The following is a 20,434-nucleotide window of genomic DNA, read 5'->3' as shown; positions in this document are numbered from 1 at the left end:
GGGAGTTGTAGTTGTGTACCTCCAGCTGTTCCATAACTACATCTCCCAGCATGCCCTTCGGTGATTAGTACATGCTGGGAGTTGTAGTTTTGCAACAGCTGGAGGCACACTAGTTGGAAAATACTGAGTTAGGTAACAGAACCTAACTGAAGGTTTTCCAACCATTGTGCCTCCAGCACGGTCTGTCAGTGCATGCTGGGAGTTGTAGTTTTGAAACAGCTGGAGGTTTGCCCCCCCCCCATGTGAATCTACAGGGTACATTCACACGGGCAGGTTTACAGTAAGTTTACTGCTTCAAGTTTGGGCTGCGGCAAATTTTTCGCCGCAGCGCAAACTCCTAGCAGGAAACTCACCGTAACCGGCCAGTGCGAATGTACCCTAAAAACACTACACAACACTAACACAAAATAAAGGATGAAACACAACATATACACCCCCTTACACTGTCCCCCCCCCCCCCCAATAAAAATGAAAAATGTATTGTATGGCAGTGTTTCCAAAACGGAGCCTCCAGCTGTTGCAAAACAACAACTCCCAGCATTTCTGGACAGCCACTGACTGCCCAGGCATGCTGGGAATTTAGCAACAGCTGGAGGCACCCTGTTTGGGAATCACTGGCGTAGAATACCCCTATGTCCACCCCTATGTAATCCCTAATTTAGTCCTCAAATGCGCATGGCGCTCTCACTTCGGAGCCCTGTCGTATTTCAAGGAAACAGTTTAGTGCCACATATGGGATATTCCCGTACTCGGGAGAAATTGCACTACAAATTTTGGGGGGGCTTTTTCTCCTTTTACCCCTTATGAAAAGGAAAAATTGGGGTCTACACCAGCCTGTTGGTGTAAAAAAATTTAGTGAGCCTGAACGCCCCACCGGTGTTTGACGAATTTTCATTAAAGTTGGATAGGAAAATGAAAAAATAAGGGGTACAGTGAGCATTTATGCCCCACAGGTGTCTGACAGATTTTTGGAACAATGGTCCGTGAAAATGAAAAATTAAATTTTTCATTTGCACAGCCCACTGTTCCAAAGATCTGTAAAACGCCAGTGGGGTGTAAATACTCACTGCACCCCTTATTAAATTCTGTGAGGGGTGTAGCTTCCAAAATGGGGTCACATGTGGGGGGTCCACTTGTTCTGGCACCACGGGGGGCGTTGTAAATGCACATGGCCCCTGACTACCATTACAAACGAATTCTCTTTCCAAAAGCTCAATGGCGCTCCTCCACTTCTGAGCATTGTAGTGTCCAGACATGGGGTATTTCCATACTCAGAAGAAATGGGGTTACAAATTTTGGGGGTCATTTTCTCCTATTACCCCTTGTAAAAATGTAAAATTTAGGGGAAAAAAATGCATTTTAGTAAAAAACTATTTTTTTTCCATTTACACATCCAACTTTAACAAAAAGTCATCAAACACCTGTGGGTAGTTAAGGCTCACTGTACCCCTTGTTACGTTCCTTAAGGGGTGTAGTTTCCAAAATGGTATGCCATGTGGGTATTTTTTGCTGTTCTGGCACCACAGGGGCTTCCTAAATGCGACATGCCCCCCAAAAATCATTTCAGCAAAATTCACTCTCCAAAATCCCATTGCTGCTCCTTCCCTTCTGAGCCCTCTACTGCACCTGCCGAACACTTGACATACACATGAGGTATTTCCTTACTCGAGAGAAATTGGGTTACAAATTTTAGGGGGCTTTTCTCCTATAACCACTTGTAAAAATTCAAAAACTGGGTCTACAAGAACATGAGAGTGTAAAAAATTAAGATTTTAAATTTTCTCCTTCACTTTGCTGCTATTCCTGTGAAACACCTAAAGAGTTAACACACTTACTGAATGTCATTTTGGATACTTTGAGGGGTGCAGTTTTTATAATTGGGTCAATTATGGGATATTTCTAATATGAAGGCCCTTCAAGTACACTTCAAAACTGAACTGGTCCCTGAAAAATTCAGATTTTGAAAATTTTGAGAAAAATTGGAAAATTGCTGCTGAACTTTGAAGCCCTCTGATGTCTTCCAAGAGTAAAAACATGTCAACTTTATGATGCAAACATAAAGTAGACATGTTAAAAGAAAATGGGGCTCAAAGGTCAAAGATATTTGGTTTAAAATAATAATATTTATTAGTATAGAATAATAATAGATTAAATAGGGAATGTACAGGGCCCTTGTACTCCCCTAATTAATTTAAATGAATACAAAATTATAAAATATAATAAAAACAACAATGAATATATCAACTATAAAAATATTCTGCGACTTGAGCCTGTAATATCAGTATAGCAATCTAATAATCCTGTGGAACAACAATTTTCAATGCAAATGTTCATTCAATTGTTCCTGTTCTCAGTGATCTTCAATATAAGGCAGATACAATGTAGCAGCTACAGATATAGAGTTAATCAATTAATGCAATGGTATTGTATCTATCCAGACAGTGATAACTCGATCCAACCGATGCAATGTAGCGCTTGGTGATCAGTAGCAAGTTGATTAACAGTCACTCAAGATCACTCCTTATGAATCTCTGTGTATATCACACATTAAAAAGTCATATTAAATCAGCCAATTTGCAATAAACTCCATAAAATGCTCACCACTCCCGGGGTACCACAGATCTCCCTTAAGTGTAGTCCTGTATGCCGGCTGTATAGGATCTTTCGTCCGGTGCCTTGCCTCAGTCAGGGATCGCACTGCTGGAGTCTCGGCCAACTCCTAAGTAAGCAACACTTGGTGGTGGGCACCGTTTGGGGGGACTGCAGCGCTGTCAAGCGGAGTCCCTTAGTCGGACCAGCTGGGAATGGTGGCGGTCAGCAGGCACAAAGTCCTTATTGTAGATGGCCCGATCGGCTTCTTACTTGCAATTAATGTAACGGCTGTATGCGGTATACAAAGTGAATAACCCGGCGGCATTCCTCGTGCACAGGTCGCGCGCTCGGGAGATGGCGTACTGTAATAGATGTCTTGGATCTGTCGGATGATCACTGTTAATGTCAGGCAAGTGTTCTATATTGTCAGGCTCAATATCGCATATTTATGATCGCTGGACGCGTTTCAAAACCATCCTCGTTTTTTTCTTCAGCAACTTCACGTTCCGCTGCTGAAGAAAAAAACGAGGATGGTTTTTAGGAGTTGGCCGAGACTCCAGCAGTGCGATCCCTGACTGAGGCAAGGCACCGGGCGAAAGATCCTATACAGCCGGCATACAGGACTACACTTAAGGGAGATCCGTGGTACCCCGGGAGTGGTGAGCATTTTAGGGAGTTTATTGCAAATTGGCTGATTTAATATGACTTTTTAATGTGTGATATACACAGAGATTCATAAGGAGTGATCTTGAGTGACTGTTAATCAACTTGCTACTGATCACCAAGCGCTACATTGCATCGGTTGGATCGGGTTATCACTGTCTGGATAGATACAATACCATTGCATTAATTGATTAACTCTATATCTGTAGCTGCTACATTGTATCTGCCTTATATTGAAGATCACTGAGAACAGGAACAATTGAATGAACAATTGTTGTTTTTATTATATTTTATAATTTTGTATTAATTTAAATTAATTAGGGGAGTACAAGGGCCCTGTACATTCCCTATTTAATCTATTATTATTCTATACTAATAAATATTAATTATTATTTTAAACCAAATATCTTTGACCTTTGAGACCCATTTTCTTTTAACATATTTTCCCTATTTTATACACCTTAGGTATAGGTGTTTGTTGGGTTGCTCGGGTCCTCAGTGAGGTCAGACAGACAGGAGCCTCTCCATTGTATCTATATTATAAAGTAGACATATTTATGGACATTTATCAACGGGTTTAGTCAGGTTTTCTTTACTATAATTGTCGCAAAATTGTCGCAACTGCGACTACACAATTTTTCGTGCAACATTTTGACTGGAAAGCGAGAAAAGCAAGTTTTCCTAAAATTTACTATGTAGTAATAATTTTAAAATGCACTACGGGTAGTCAGGTATTTATTAACTGCGACAGTCGCAACTGCGCAAAAAAAAGTCGCAACAGCGTTAAAAATTGACTAAATTTACTCCAGCTCAAACATGGAGCAGAAAAAGCTACTACCAAAGTAAAAAAGGAAAAATTGCTTACGTGAAAGAAAATTATCAACAGGCTGAAACCAGTTGATAAATACGTCACACATAAGCAAAAACAAAGTAAGGAAAAAATTACTAAAAAAAAAAAAAAAAAGAATACATAAGCAAACATTGATAAATGTCCCTCATTGTGTATGTGGATCAATGTATAATTTATTTGGAATATCCATTTTCCCCAAGAAATGAAACAAGTATCAACAAAATGTTACCACTAACATAAAGTAGATTATGTCACGAAAAAACTATCTTGGAATCAGAATGAAAGGTAAAAGCATCCCAGAGTTATTATTGCTTCAAGTGACAGTGGTCAGATGTTCACAAAATGGCCGGGTCCTTAAGGTATATTTGGTCTGGGTCCTTAAGGGGTTAAAGCAGCCCCCAAAAATAACATTTAATATATGGTCCCCAGACCGGAAATCCAGCAAGATTAAACCGGTAAAAAGCAGACATCAAAAGACTGCAACAGCTGTCCCGGGGTCCCCGGGAGAGAAAGGCCGAGAACTGCCGACGGAGCGCCCCTCACCCCTGCAGCGTGCCCAGTCACTGCCAAGCAGGAAGCAGCAGATATCACGCGCGCTGCGTGGAGATGCCGATCCGAATGGTGGGCCCCGTCGTCCAAGCGCTCAGCCTCCCGTCGCCCCGGGAACAAGGAGGGGCATTTACTAATCTTTTACTATGTAGTCTGGTTTTTACCCTGTTTTTTTCTACTTCATTTTTGACTATGTGCGACAAATTTACTAAATTGTTGCACGGCGTTAATAAATTTGGCACACGTAGGCAAAAATGGGAAATTTACTTCATGTAGTAGAAAAAAAGTCTGTTCCTTTTTCCTGCTGTCTGAATAGGTTTGGCTGCTAGGTTTCCTTCTGGATCTTTTGTTTTTGAGATTTTTTTTTTTTTTTAGCTTTTTCACCACATCTAAATAATTCAATAACTAAATTGTAGTCATGGCTCAGAATAGTGGTAAACGGCGTTTAGTGTGTGTGTGTGTGTGTGTGTTTATTACATTTTTTTCTCCCTAAATGTACTTACTCTTTTTTTTTTTGTTACTTCTTCTACAGATCCATGTATCCTGTGGACTCGTATTCGGTGGACTACTTCGACGACCAGCGTTTTTCTTTGCTTGATGTTAATAAAATGGATAACGAGGGCTTGTGGGGGAATGTTTTTTTGTAATAATTTTTTTTTAAACCTGTTGTGTTTTAAATTTTTACTTTACTGGACAGGCTTAGTAGTGGAAGCTGTCTTACAGACGGAGTCCATTACTAAGCCGGGCTTAGCGTTAGACACAAAAACAGCTAGCGCTAACCCCCAATTATTACCCCGGTACCCAACGCCACAGGGGTGCCGGGAAGAGCCGGTACCAACAGGCCCGGAGCGTCAAAAATGGCACTCCTGGGCCTATGCGGTAACAGGCTGGCGTTATTTAGGCTGGGGAGGGCCAGTAACAATGGTCCTCGCCCACCCTGGTAACGTCAGGCTGTTACTGTTTGGTTGGTATTTGGCTGAGAATAAAAATAGGGGGAACCCTATGTGTTTTTTTTTTTTTTATATTTAATAATTTATTTAAAAAAAAAAAAAAAGCATAGGGTCCCCCCTATTTTTATTCTCAGCCAAATACCAACCAAACAGTAACAGCCTGACGTTACCAGGGTGGGCGAGGACCATTGTTACTGGCCCTCCCCAGCCTAAATAACGCCAGCCTGTTACCGCATAGGCCCAGGAGTGCCATTTTTGAAGCTCCGGGCCTGTTGGTACCGGCACCCCTGTGGCGTTGGGTACCGGGGTAATAATTGGGGGTTAGCGCTAGCTGTTTTTGTGGCTAACGCTAAGCCCAGCTTAGTAATGGACTCCATCTGTAAGACAGTTTCCACTACTAAGCCTGTCAAGTAAAGTAAGGAAAAAACACAACAGGTTTAAAAAATTTTTTTTATTACAAAAAACACTCCCCCACAAGCCCTCGTTAACCATTTTATTAAAATCAAACAAAGAAAAACGCTGGTCATCGAAGTAGTCTACCGAAACCGAAGGAGTCCACAGGATACACGGATCTGAAATGAGAAGAAAAAAAAAAAATGGGTTAGTACATTTATTATCACCTGCTCACACATCTCCCGCACCGCACAACTACAACTGCCAGCATGCCCTTAAAGTAAGGACATGCTGGGAGTTGTAGTTGTGTGGTGCAGGAGATGTGTGGGCAAGTGACAAGCTTGTCCCCTGCCCCCAGCTGCAGGACTACAACTCCCAGCATGCCCTTACAGTAAGGTGGGGCGGAGGCCTGGCACAGTGTTTCCCAACCTGGGAGTTGTAGTTTTGCAACATCTGGAGGCACCCTGGTTGGGAAACACTGTTTTAGGCCAGTGTTTCCCAACCAGGGTGCCTCCAGATGTTGCAAAACTACAACTCCCAGAATACCTGGACAGCCAAAGGCTGTCCAGGCATGCTGGGAGTTGTAGTCTTGCAACATCTGGAGGCACCCTGGTTGGGAAACACTGTTTTAGGGCTTGGGCAACTTACCGGCTTCCGTAGGATCCAGCACCGCACGACAGTGCCGCCCGACGATCTCCGTCACCGATCATCGCTGGAGCCTCGGAAGGGTAAGTGAACGTCTTCGCCGGTCCCCTTCAGCTGTTTAGTTTTGCAACAGCTGGAGGACTACAGTTTACAGACCACAAACCAGTGGTCTGCAAACTGTGGCCCTCCAGCTGTTGCAAAACTACAACACCCAGCATGCCCTGACAGCCAAAGCCTTTGGCTGTCAGGGCAGGAGCCCGGGCTGACATTACAGTGCAGCCGCCCGGGCTCCTCATACTGCCTCCCCGCTACCCTCACTTATGGGGACACTAATATACATCCCCCCCTTGTCTCCCGCCCGAGCCGCTCAGCTCCCGCTGCTACAAGACTACAACTCCCAGCATGTCCTCACTGTAAGGGCATGCTGGGACTTGTAGTCTTGCAACAGTTAGCAGACAGATGGGAGTTGTGTGGCGCTGGCAGGTGAGAGGGGGGGGATGTAAATCACTGCAGTGTCCCTGTAGCGAAGTAAGGGTAGCGGGGAGAAAGTATGTCGGAGCCCGGGCGGCAGTAGCTTTTCCTGCTCCATGTTGGAGCTGGAGTAAATTTAGTCAATTTTTACGGCCGTTGCCACTGTATATTGCGCAGCTGCGACTGTCGCAGTTAATAAATACCTGACCACTGCAAGTCAAAAATGCAAACTAGCGTAAATCAAGCGTAAATTTTTTTTTTCTAGCTCTTGCTAGAGAAAGTCGCACGAAAAATAGGGTAGGCGCAATTGCGACAATTTAGCGCCAAAAATAGTCATGGGGGGGGTAGGGGATGAGGATTGCTGCAGATGGGGCTGCTGGTAGCATGACCAGGAGGCCACAAGGTTAGCCCAGCACAGCCATGTGGGGCAGATAAAAATATTGAATGGTCTATTTTTAGGAAGTGTGGTGCATCTCAGGCTCTGCTAGGGTGTGACTTTTAGGCAAAAACATTAACATTTGTGTATACTTTAAAATATATTACTCTTTGATAGAAAAGGCATCCATGGATGTAAATTTTACAGCAGGCAAAGTATAAAATGTGTATGTTAAAGGTGTCGTCGGAGCAAACACTAAAAAATGTAAATACCTTGCATAGATTAGCACTTTTAATTTGCCATCAACCTTACCTTTGTGAAAATTGCCAATGGCATTCCATACTTGTCTTCTTCTAGACCTGATATAAGTCCTGGAGTAAATACAGCCTGTCCTGTTTTAGACTGAGGTTGTACTGTTATGGGAATGCTTCCTGAAGTAATTGTGTCCTTAGTATGATGCTCACAAGGGCCTGGCCCCAAATTCCACACTTCTCCTTCATCTGTGACACACTCCTCCAGAATGCTTGGATCTAGTGTCTCCCAGTCACTTTCAACAGATTCTGGAGATGTGTGAGATGGAGGCCTGAGATACTCTATACTGCCATTAGCATCCACTTCAGGTTCAGTAGCTGATACTTCTGGTCTGCTGGGTTCTACTAAAGAGACTTGTCCAATTTCAGTATCCTCATCTTTAGAGCTGGAAATCTGAGAAGGTGTTGGACTATTGCCAAGTGAAAATGAAACTGCTGGGATGTCTTCTTCTGCAATGCTTTGCCGAGGTCTGTAGTGTGAGCCTTCTGTGAGCCCATGTTCAATCATACCTGTACAAAAGCAAAAGAAATCTACTTAAAGCGAATGTCAGATCACACACACAGAAAATAATAATGAATATGTTACTTATTTTTAGGCCTCTATCACCTATATTTATTATTAAAATGCCTCTTTTATTAACTCACATTGTTAGAAATTCTCTCCGGGGAAGGAAAGGCGTGTCCCTCCCTTGTGGTGGTGGGAGGCGATTGGTGTGTCTGCTCATGTAGCCTTATCCATGAGTCATCTCTTGTCTATGACTCATGGACAAGCCGGATGCTGCTGCTGAATTGGTTAGTATCCCAGCAGGTATTGGGACCCCTAGTGGTGGGATTTTCAGGAGTCATTTTCTTTATTAGATATTAGGTCTTCAACACATAAAAGGTTTTTGGATCTGACAATGCCCATTTAAGGGTGTAATCACACATACAGTATACTGTGCATATTTGATGCACAGTATTTGAAGCAACAGATTTCATGCTGTATTTGCAGCATCAAATCCTGCACTACACTGTATGTGTGAATACACCCTAAAGGTAGGGTAGGGTCATACATTCCATATTTTCCTGCATTCTTTCTGGAGTGGATTTTTGAAAGCCATTGACTTGTCAATGGGTAGGAAAACACAGCAGCAGATACACAGCAAAATACGGCCCATGTGACCCTACCCTTAGGGTGTTTTCACTCTATGGTTTGGGAATACGGCAGCGGGATTCAACTTATTTTTGTTCTGCTGCTGTTTTCAGCCCGGCAATAAAAAGACATACGGGGTCTGATATGACCTGACCAGAGTCACTTCCTGATTCCAGCGGCTCACTGAAATGAATGGGGCACAGGATGGGTCTGTCAAGGATACGGTTCAGCTGGTTTTCAAATTCTTTCACCTGGATCCAGTTGCCGTGTGCCCTAATCGTGGTGTGAATGCACACAAGGAAAGCAGTACTTTGTACAAAACAGTGAAAATATATATTTTTTTTTAAAGAAAAATTGTTGTTACCAAAATGTTGCATTTACAGAAATATACCATTCTAGCCTTCCGTATGATGTTGCAAATAGCTATGGAAGGACCCGATATAAGCCACTGTATCACCATTTGGCAGAATACATTGCCTACAGACATTATATATATCTACATCTTCAGGGAAAAAAGGAATCTTTTGGCCATTACAGGTTAACCCCTTAAGGACCAGGACGGGGGAGTGCTGGGGCCCGGCGGCAGAGACGGCGGCGGTGGCGACAGGTGAGTGGATCTTTGGCTGCGTTGCGGGACCTTAAAGCGATCTGGACTGCTCCATCTGGTCCCCTTACACTACAACTCCCAGCATGCCCAGACAGCCCTTGGCATCTGGGCATGCTGGGAGTTGCAGTTTTGCAACATCTGGAGGTCCACAGTTTGGAGACCACTGTGCCCTTCCAGATGTTGCAAAACTACACATCCTCAGCATGCCCTTACTGTCCAGGAATGCTGGGAGTTGTAGTTCTGTAACATCTGGCCCTTCAGATGTTGCAGAACTACAACCCCCAGCATGCCTGGACAGTTTTGGCATACTGGGAGTTGTAGTTTTGCAACATCTGGAAGGGCACAGATTGGGAACCACTGTATTAGTGGTCTGCAAATTGTAGTCCTCCAGATGTTGCAAAACTACAACTCCAAGCACGCTGGGAGTTGTAGTTGGGCAACATCTTGGTCTAAAGATGTTGCCGAACTACTACTTCCAGCATGCCTGTTGTGGAGGCACACTGGTTGGGAAACATTGTCTGTTTCCTAACTCAGTGTTTCCCAACCCGTGTGCCTCCAGCTGTTGCAAAACTATAACTACCAGCATGCTCTGATAGACCGTGCATACTGGGAGTTGTAGTTTTGCAAAAGCTGGAGGTCCCCCCCCCCCCCCCCGTGAATGTACAGGGTACATTCACATGGGCAGGGGGCTTACAGTGAGTATCAGGCTGCAAGTTTGGGATGCAGCAAATTTTGCGCGGCAGCTCAAACTCGCAGCGGGAAACTCGCTGTAATCCCCCGCCCGTGTGACTGTACCCTAAAAACACTACACTACACTAACACAAAATAAAATAAAAAGTAAAAAACACTACATATACACATACCCCTACACAGCCCCCCTCCCCAATAAAAATGAAAAACGTCTGGTACGCCACCGTTTCCAAAATGGAGCCTCCAGCTGTTGCAAAACAACAACTCCCAGTATTGCCGGACAGCCGTTGACTGTCCAAGCATGCTGGGAGTTTTGCAACAGATGGAGGCACCCTGTTTGGGAATCACTGGCGTAGAATACCCCTATGTCCACCCCTATGCAAATCCCTAATTCAGGCCTCAAATGCACATGGCGCTCTCACTTTGGAGCCCTGTCGTATTTCAAGGCAACAGTTTAGGGCCACATATGGGGTATCGCCGTACTCTGGAGAAATTGCCTAACAAATTTTGTGGGGCTTTTTCTCCTTTCACCCCTTATGAAAAGGTGAAGTCGGGGTCTACACCAGCATGTTAGTGTAAAAAAAATTATTTTTTACACGAACATGCTGGTGTTGCCCTATACTTTTCATTTTGACAAGAGATAAAAGGGAAAAAAGCCCTCCAAAATTTGTAATGCAACTTCTCCCGACTACGGAGATACCCCATATGTGGATGCAAAGTGCTCTGCGGGCGCACAACAAGGCCCAAAAGGGAGAGTGCACCATGTACATTTAAGGTGATTTGCACAGGGGTGGCTGATTGTTTAAGCGGTTTTGACAAATGCCAAAAAAAAAAAAAAAAAAAAAACACGTGACCCCATTTCTGAAACTACACCCCTCACGGAATGTAATGAGGGGTGCAGTGAGAATTTACACCCCACTGGTGTCTGACAGATCTTTGGAACAGTGGGCTGTGCAAATTAAAAATGTTGTACAGCCCATTGTTCCAAAGATCTGACAGACACCAGTGGGGGGGTAAATGCTCATTGTACCCCTTGTTACGTTCCTCAAGGGGTCTAGTTTCCAAAATGGTATGCCATGTTTTTTTTTTTTTTGCTGTCCTGGCACCATAGGGGCTTCCTAAATGCGACATGCCCCCCGAGCAAAATTTGCTCTCAAAAAGCCAAATATGACTCCTTCTCTTCTGAGCAAAATATGACTCCTTCTCTTCTGAGCATTGTAGTTCGCCCGTAGTGCACTTCAGGTCAACATATGGGGTACCTCCATACTCAGAAGAGATGGGGTTACAAATTTTGTGGGGTATTTTCTGCTATTAACCCTTATAAAATGTGAAATTTTCCGGGGAAACACACATTTTAGTGCCTTTTTTTTTTTTTTTTACATATACAAAAGACGTGAAACACCTGTGGGGTATTAAGGCTAACGTAAAGAAGATATCCCATGCAGCAAAGTAAAAAAAAAATACATAGCCATTCCATGGTATATTCACCTACCACTCCTCTGACATGTTTGTGATTTTTTTTCGACCCCCATTTACCTGCTATTCATCTCATAAATTCCAGTTGCTTCCTGGTTATGGTGGCTATGCCTGTGATCTCAAAGACTACATTTCCCTGCATGCACTGCTCACATTTTCTGCTCTCAGCTGCCTGAGCAGAGAGCTTGTTACCACTCCTAACTTATGTTAGTCACTCCCACAGCTCTGCTAGCTCACTCCCACATAACACTGAGCTCCAATCATAGCCCTATACAGCAGGGTGGCCTCGAGGAAACAAAATGTAATCTCAGTGCTCAGAGAGAGGGACCCTGGAGTTGAAGCTGCAGTTTTACACTGTAAAATCACTCCCTCCCCCTCCTCCTCTCAGTGAAACAGCTTTACACTGGCACAATCACCTCGCCCCTGCTCTGCACTCCTCTCCTCCTCAGCTCTAGCCCCATAAACCCCTCTCTCCCCAGTTCTCAGTTTGACAGCTCTACTCTTGCAGTTCCCTCTCTCCCTCCCCTCCATTCTCAGTGTGACAGCTCTACACTGGCAGCTCCCTCCCCTCCCCCTCATTAGCAAGGAGAGGGGAGAGAATCAGCCTGTTTGCTGTGGCTGCTATGATTTGAATCTGCCGGCATATAGGCAGTGCTGCTCAGCCATTCACTGCAGAACAGAGGGAGGACAGTGTGAATATTCATCAGATGGGAGGGGCTAATGCCGAGCACAGGGAGCTCTCTGCAGCACAGGGGTTTTCTGGGTAATTGTCATGTCACAGCCCCGGGATGCTGCTGATAACAGCCTGAATAGGGGGTCGCAAGTCATGAAAACCTGGAACAGCTGAACTTCCTGTCAGACAGAAGACTGCCGAAAAAGCTTGTTTCTAAGCAGTATTGATAATGGAAGTGATTTACAAACCTATATAACTTTACCTTCTGCTCTTAAAGCTGAACAATTTTTTTTTACAGTGAGACATGTCCTTTATTCCTTGTTATGTTCCTCAAGGGGTCTAGTTTCCAAAATGGTATGGCATGTGTTTTTTTTTTTTTTTTTTTTTGCTGTTCTGGCATCATAGGGGCTTCCTAAATGCATTATGCCCCCCAAAAACCCTTTCAGAAAAACGTACTCTCCAAAATCCCCTTGTCGCTCCTTCGCTTCTGAGCCCTCTAGTGCACCCGGCGAACAATTTACATAGACATATGTGGTATGTGCTTACTCAAGAGAAATTGGGCTACAAACATAAGTATACATTTTCTCCTTTTACCCCTTGTAAAAATTCAAAAATTGGGTCTACAAGAACAAGCGAGTGTAAAAAATGAAGATTGTGAATTTTCTCCTTCACTTTGCTGCTATTCCTGTGAAACACCTAAAGGGTTAAAACGCTGACTGAATGTCATTTTGAATACTTTGGGAGTGCAGTTTTTATAATGGGGTAATTTGTGGGGAATTTCTAAGATAAAGATCCTTCAAATCCACTTCAAACCTGAACTGGTCCCTGAAAAATAGTGAAATTGAAAAATTGCTGCTGAACTTTGAAGCCCTCTGGTGTTTTCCAAAAGTAAAAACACGTCAATTTTATGATGCAAACATAAAGTAGACATATTGTATATGTGAATAAAAAAAAAATTATTTGGAATATCCATTTTCCTTACAAGCAGAGAGGTTCAAAGTTAGAAAAATGCTAAATTTTCAAATTTTTCATCAAATTTTGGGATTTTTCACCAAGAAATGATGCAAGTTACCACAAAATTTTACCACTATGTTAACCTCCTAAGCGGTATTCCCGAGCGTAACTCGGGGTTAATTTTCCCTGCCAGGATCGGTAACCCCGAGTCACGCTCGGGGTAGAATTACAGAGTTCCCGGCCGGGCTGCACGATATATCGCAAAAGCAATGCGATATAGCGATGCGGCCCCCGGGAAAACATGGAATTATCTGCTCTGGTCGGCTCCCATTGCGGCGCCCGGCCAGAGCAGGTAAAGAAAAATACTAAAAGTCAGTGCTTCCCTACCAGGGGGCCTCCAGCTGTTGCAAAACTACAACTCAAAGGCTACAACTCAAAGCTACAACTCAAAGCCAAAGGCTGTCCGGTCATGCTGGGAGTAGTAGTTTCACAACAGCTGGAGGCACCCTGCTAGAAAAACACTGAGCTAAATGTAAAAGGAAAAAGTAGTAAAATAAAAAAAACTTTTGCTCACCTAGTCCCGGTCCCTGAAGATGTCGTTCCCCTCCGTGCGCTCTGGTTCCTGCTCTATTCATCTTACAGGACCTTTCAACTTTCAGCCAATCACAGGCCGCAGTGGTGTAAAGCCTGTGATTGGCTGAAGGGGAAAGGGCTTGTTCTGCAGCAAATACACTAGGTTTGAAATCTGCCCGGCAAACCTAGTGTATGTTGCTGCAGGACAAGACAAGGTGACAAGGGGGGGGGGGGGGGGATGAATGTGACAAAGGGGGGAATGTTACAGAGGGGGGAATGTTACAGAGGGGGGGGAATGTGACAAGGGGGGGGAATGTGACAGGGGAGGGGGAATGTGACATGAAGGGGGGGGGGGGATTTGACAGGGGGAGGGGAATGTAACATGAACGGGGAGAATGTGACAAGGGGGGGGGAATGTGACAAGGGGGGAAGAATGTGACAAGGGGGGAAGAATGTGACAAGGGGGGAAGAATGTGACAAGAGGGGAAGAATGTGACAAGAGGGGAAGAATGTGACAAGGAGGGGGGAGAATGTGACAGGGGGAATGTGACAAGGGAGGGGGAATGTGATAGGGGAGATGGGAAATGGGCGGAGGGGAGATGTGAGATTCAGTGCAAAAAATTGTACCGCTTTTGGTACAAATTTCCAGAAAGAATCATACCGCCAGGGAGGTTAAAGTAGAATATGTCATGAAAAAACAATCTCTGAATCAGAATGATAACTAAAAGCATTCCAGAGTTATTAATGTTTAAAGTGACAGTGGTCAGATGTGCAAAAAACGCTCTGGTCCTAAGGTGAAAAATGGCCTGGTCCTTAAGGGGTTAAGGACCAGACCACTTTTCGTTTTTTCCTCCTCGCCTTCTAAAAATCATAACTCTTTTATATTCCCATCCACAGACCCATATGAGGGCTTGTTTTTTGCATCACCAATTGTACTTTGTAATTACATCACTTATTTTACCATAAAATGTACGGCACAACCAAATATTATTTATGTGGGAAAATTGAAAAGGAAATCGCAATTTAACCAACAATAAATATAGGAAACAGTCCTACTAGGCTGGGGATGAAGGTAAAAATATAAGAATATAAAAGAGAATAAGAGGAATAAAAGAGAGTAAGAATGAAACACAGAGATAGTGTCCAATGATAAAATAATATTTAATAGGTACATGCAGAGTCTTCAGCAGGGCCCTTGCCTCAGACTGTTTATAAATAAAAATGCTATAAAATAAGCTAAAAGATTAATGCAAAAATATTTATACAGTATTTCTTATATAAGACTGTTCATGCAATCCTAGGTGCTACCCCTTGGGACAGGTCAGGGAAAATAGGACATTCAGCAATTCAGGCACTTTAAGTGCTGAAGTTAGTATAGTCTTTCCACAGTTAAAATTCACTTGATATAGTCATTGTTTTATCTGCAAAGATAGCTATGTATCTGGATTGTTATAATAGCAGTTGAAAGTATTTGGTGGCAGAATTTTTGCAGTGCAGGAGGCCCCCTTTTTTGAGCTCAGGGCTAGGTGTAAGCGGTCTCAAAACTGGGGGTTTACTGTTGTATAATCGGTTGCTCTGTTTAATAGCCTCAGAACCTCGCTACCACCGACGGCGCGGGGACCAATGTGCAGGGTTTTGAGCGCAATGATGTTAGACACAATAACACAGAGAGTTCTCAATTTGTAATCCTTGCTAGTGCCCGGCGTCGCGGGGACAAGTGTGCGGGGTTCCGAATGAGCTGTGATGTGGGACTATGTGCCTGTTACCGGCTTCTTCGCTGTAGCTAGCCAGCGGAGCGGGGGATGGTTCCTGATGAATTTTGGAATCCGTGTAGAAGATCCCTAGGTTCAAAGCCCTCCTTTGTGTCCACAAGTAGGGGTGAGGGTAGCCCGAGAACACTCTTACCCTCACCCCTACTTGTGGACACAAAGGAGTACTTTGAACCTAGGGATCTTCTGCACGGATTCCAAAATTCTTCAGGAACCATCCCCCGCTCCGCTGGCTAGCTACAGCGAAGAAGCCGGCAAGAGGCACATAGTGCCACATCACAGCTCATTCGGAACCCCACGCACTTGTCCCTGTGCCGACTGGCATAGCGATGTTTCGAAGGATTACAAATTGTGAACTCTCTGTGTTATTGTGTCTAACATCATTGTGCTCAGAACCCCGCACATTGGTCCCCGCGCCGTCAGTGGTAGCGAGGTTCTGAGGCTATTAAACAGAGCAACCGATTATACAACAGTAAACCCCCAGCTTTGAGATTACACCTAGCCCTGTGCCGACAGGGTAAAGTGGGCTCAAAAAAGGGGGCCTCCAGCGCTGCAAAAATTCTGCCACCAAATACTTTCAACTGATATTATTACAATCAAGACACATAGCTGTCTTTGCAGATAAAACAATGACTATATCAAGTGAATTTTAATTGTGGAAAGACTATACTAACTCCAGCACCTGCAGCACTTTAAGTGCCTAAATTGCCGAATGTCCTATTTTCCCTTACCTGTCTTATGATAAATACTGTATAAATAGTTTTGCATTAATCTTATAGCTTATTATATAGCATTTTTATTTATAGACAGTTTGAGGCAAGGGCCCTGCTGAAGACTGTGCATGTACCTATTAAATATTATTTTATCATTGGACACTATCTCTTTACTTCATTCTTACTCTCTTTTATTCCTCTTATTCGCTTTTACATCTTATATTTTTTACCTTCATCCCCAGCCTAGTAGGACTGTTTTCCTAAATTTATTGTTGAATATCCTTTTGGCACATTGGGTTTATGTGCAACACAGTATCCTCGGCTGGGTAATTCATGTTTTATGTTGAGCTCCCATTTATTTTTTAGAATTTTAAACCGCAATTTAGGTTTTGTTTTCACGCTGTACACTTTTCGGTAAAAGTGACATGTTTTCTTTATTCTGTGGGTCGATACGATTAAAATGATACCCATGTTAAATGCTGTTCTATAATTGTAGCGGTTAAACAAAATCTCAAACCATTTAAACAAAATTAGTTTGTTTGAAATTGCCCTATTTTGACCACCTACAACTTTCAAATTTTTACGTATAAGGGGCGGTATGAGGGCTCATTTTTTGCACCATGATTTGTAGTTTTTATCAGTACCACTTTTGCTTAGGTTTTACTTTTTATAAATTTTTAGGGGAATACAATGTGACAAAAAATCAGCAATTTGGGACTATTTTCTTTTTTACGTTTACGCAGTTCACTGTACGAGATAACTAACAATATATTTTAACAGTTTAACAGTTCAGACTTTTATGCACGTGGCGATACCAAATATGTGTATTAATTACTTAATTTTTTACACTTTTTTGGGGGTAAAATGGGAAAACGGACAGTTTATTTTTTTTATCGGGGAGGGGATTTTTCACTTTTTTATTATATATTTTTTTTTTTTACACTTTAATAGTCCCCATAGGGGACTATTCATAGCAAGCATTTGATTGCTAATACTGTTCAGTGCTATGCATAGAGCATAGCACTGATCAGTGTTATCGGTGATCTTCTGCTCTGGTCTGCTCAATCTCAGCCGGACAGCCGGAGCCAGGTGAGAGGACCTCCAATGATCGGATCCCCGCGGCAGCGCTGTGGGGGATCCGATCATTGATTAAAAGTACCGCACTGCCGCAGATGTCGTGATCTTTATTGCGGCAGGTGGCACTTGCCGCATATGGCGCGTAAATGTATGTCATGGTGCGTTAAGTACCACGGCACCATGACGTACATTTATGTCCATTATCATTAACCCCTTAATGACGCAGGACGTAAATGTACGTACTGGTGAGCTGGTGCTTAACGCACCAGGACGTACACTTACGTCCTCTACATAACCGCGAGCATCGGAGCTGATAGCAGCCAGGGACCCGCCAGTAATGGCGGACATCCACGCGATCGCGGACATTAACCACTCAGATGCCGTGATCAATACAGATAACGGCATCTGCAGCATTGCGGACACTATGAATGATCGCCCACAGCGCTGCCGCGGCGATCCGATCATCCAGCATGGCAGCCGGGGGTCTACTCACCTGCCTCCCACAGGTCTTCTGCTCTGGTCTGCGATCGAGCAGAAGATGACCGATAATACTGATCAGTGCTATGTGCTATGCATAGCACTGAACAGTATTAGTAATCAAATGATTGCTATAAATAGTCCCCTATGGGGACTATTAAAGTGTAAAAATGTAAGTAAAAAAAAATATTTGAAAAACCCCCTCCCTATTTCACCCCCAAAAAGTGTAAAAAAATAATTTTATATACATATTTGGTATCGTCGCATGTGTAGATATCCCAACTATTAAAATAAAATGTTAATGATACCGTACGGTGAATGGCGTGAACGTAGAAAGAAAATAAAGTCCAAAATAGCTGCTTTTTTATAACATTTTATTCCCAAAAAAAAATTAATAAAATATGTATTAAAAGTTTTATATAAGCAAATATACTATCAATAAAAAGTACAGATCACAGCACAAAAAATGAGCCCTCATACCGCCACTTATACGGAAAAAAAAGTTATAGGTCTTCAAAATAGGGGGAATTTAAATGTACTAATTTGTTAAAACAGTTTGCAATTTTTTTTAAGCGCAGCAGTAATAGAAAAGTATGTTACAATGGGTATCATTTTAATCATATTGACCCATAGAATAAAGAACACTTCATTTTTACCGTAAATTGTACGGCGAGAAAACGAAACCTTCCAAAATTTGCAAAATTGCGGTTTTCTTTTTAATTTCCCCCACAAATAGTATTTTTTTGGTTGCGCCATACATTTTATGGTAAAGTGAGTGATGGCATTACAACGGACAACTGGTCGCACAAAAAACAAGCCCTCATACTAGTCTGTGGATGAAAATATAAAAGAGTTATAATCTTTTGAAGGTGAGGAGGAAAAAACAACGTAAAAATAAAATTGTCTGAGTCCTTAAAGGGGTACTCCGCCCCTGGCATCTTATCCCCTATCCAAAAGGATAGGGGATAAGATGTTAGATCGCCGCGGTCCCGCTGCTGGGGACCCCGGGATCGCCACTGCGGCACCCCGTCATCATTACTGCACATAGCGAGTTCGCTCTGTGCGTAATGACGGGCGATCCAGGGGCCGAAGCAGCGTGACGTCATGGCTCCGCCTCTCATGACATCACGGCCCGTCCCCTTAATGCAAGTCTATGGCAGGGGGTGTGACGACCGCCACGCCCCCTCCCATAGACTTATAGTGACGGGGCGGGCCGCGACGTCACGAGGGGCGGAGCCGTGACGTAACGATGCTCCGGCCCCTGTATGCCCGTCATTACGTGCAGAGCGATCTCGCTCTGCGCAGTAATGATAGCGGGGTGCTGCAGCAGCAGCCGGATCCCGGCGATCTGACATCTTATCCCCTATCCTTTGGATAGGGGATAAGATGTCTAGTGGCGGAATTCCCCTTTAAGGCCCAAATGGGCTGAGTACTTAAGGGATTTGGTGAACATCACCTGGGACTTGACCAAAATTATGAGAATTTGAAGAACCGGACCACTTGAATAGAATCCTATTTGAAGTTGACTGCCCCTTTGGTCAAATTTTTTTAATTACATTTTTGATAATCTGATCAGCGGGAGTATATTTGGTCAGACACATGCTCTATATAGTTGTGGTTCTTCAGGATCATTTTCTCTGGTTGGCACAAAGCCAGCATTTTTGAAGATAACCAAATAAAAAATAATATATCGACCATCATAATTATATGTAATTATTAAGTTGAGACGATATGATTAAGGTCTCTAATATCAGGAAGGCTGTTATGCTACAACTTTATAACAAACTACTTACAATAAGAATACTGCAGCAGACGAAACATTTTAAAAATAAAAAGCCTTTATTGTTACATTGCAACTGACAACAATGATTAAAAATATTAAAAACAAAGATGAGGGCAACTGAAAAATGGACGCCCCAAGAAGCTGCATAGTACTTAAGTAAATGGTGATCCCAAAGAGTACCATAAATTACAAAATGTCGGGCATGCATGACGCGCCAATGTATCCTACAGATTACATGTTAAGTACATGGTCATAGTGACAAGTGTGTAAACAACAATGGCACTACATGAAATACCCACGTAATGACCACAGGCAACTGGGAGGCATCCACCCCTACAATCGTTTCGGAACTACGTCCTACGGAAGAAGGACGTCCATTTTCAGTTGACCTGACCTCTGTTTTTAATATTTTTAATCATTGTTGTCAGTTACCATGTAACAATAAAGGCTTTGTATTTTTTGTCTGCTGCAGTATTCTTATTGTAGGTAGTGTGTTTCTAACTGCAGGTGGCAGATTTAAAGGGGTATTCAAGGCAAAACATTTTTTTATATATATATATCAACTGGCTCCGGAAAGTTAAACAGATTTGTAAATTACTTCTATTAAAAAATCTTAATCCTTCCAATAGTTGTTAGCTTCTGAACTATTCTGTCTAACTGCTCAATGTCACGTCCCGGGAGCTGTGCATGATGGGAGAATATCCCCATAG

At 43.1% G+C, this 20,434-nt stretch overlaps 1 protein-coding gene across 1 annotated transcript in view; it reads right to left on the bottom strand.

Moving 5' to 3' along the window:
* The window catches only part of AVL9 (AVL9 cell migration associated), a 138,737-nt gene that overhangs the window by 64,556 nt on the left and 53,747 nt on the right, over window positions 1-20,434 (bottom strand). The window contains exon 10 of the mRNA XM_056520407.1: window positions 7,802-8,310. Coding sequence (XP_056376382.1) covers window positions 7,802-8,310 — 509 coding nt within the window. The remainder of the gene's footprint in view (window positions 1-7,801; window positions 8,311-20,434) is intronic.

Source organism: Hyla sarda, chromosome 5 (assembly GCF_029499605.1).
Source record: "Hyla sarda isolate aHylSar1 chromosome 5, aHylSar1.hap1, whole genome shotgun sequence".
Lineage (NCBI taxonomy): Eukaryota > Metazoa > Chordata > Amphibia > Anura > Hylidae > Hyla > Hyla sarda.
The sequence above is the reverse complement of the archived record's forward strand: the minus strand, read 5'-3'. Positions and strand labels throughout refer to the sequence as shown.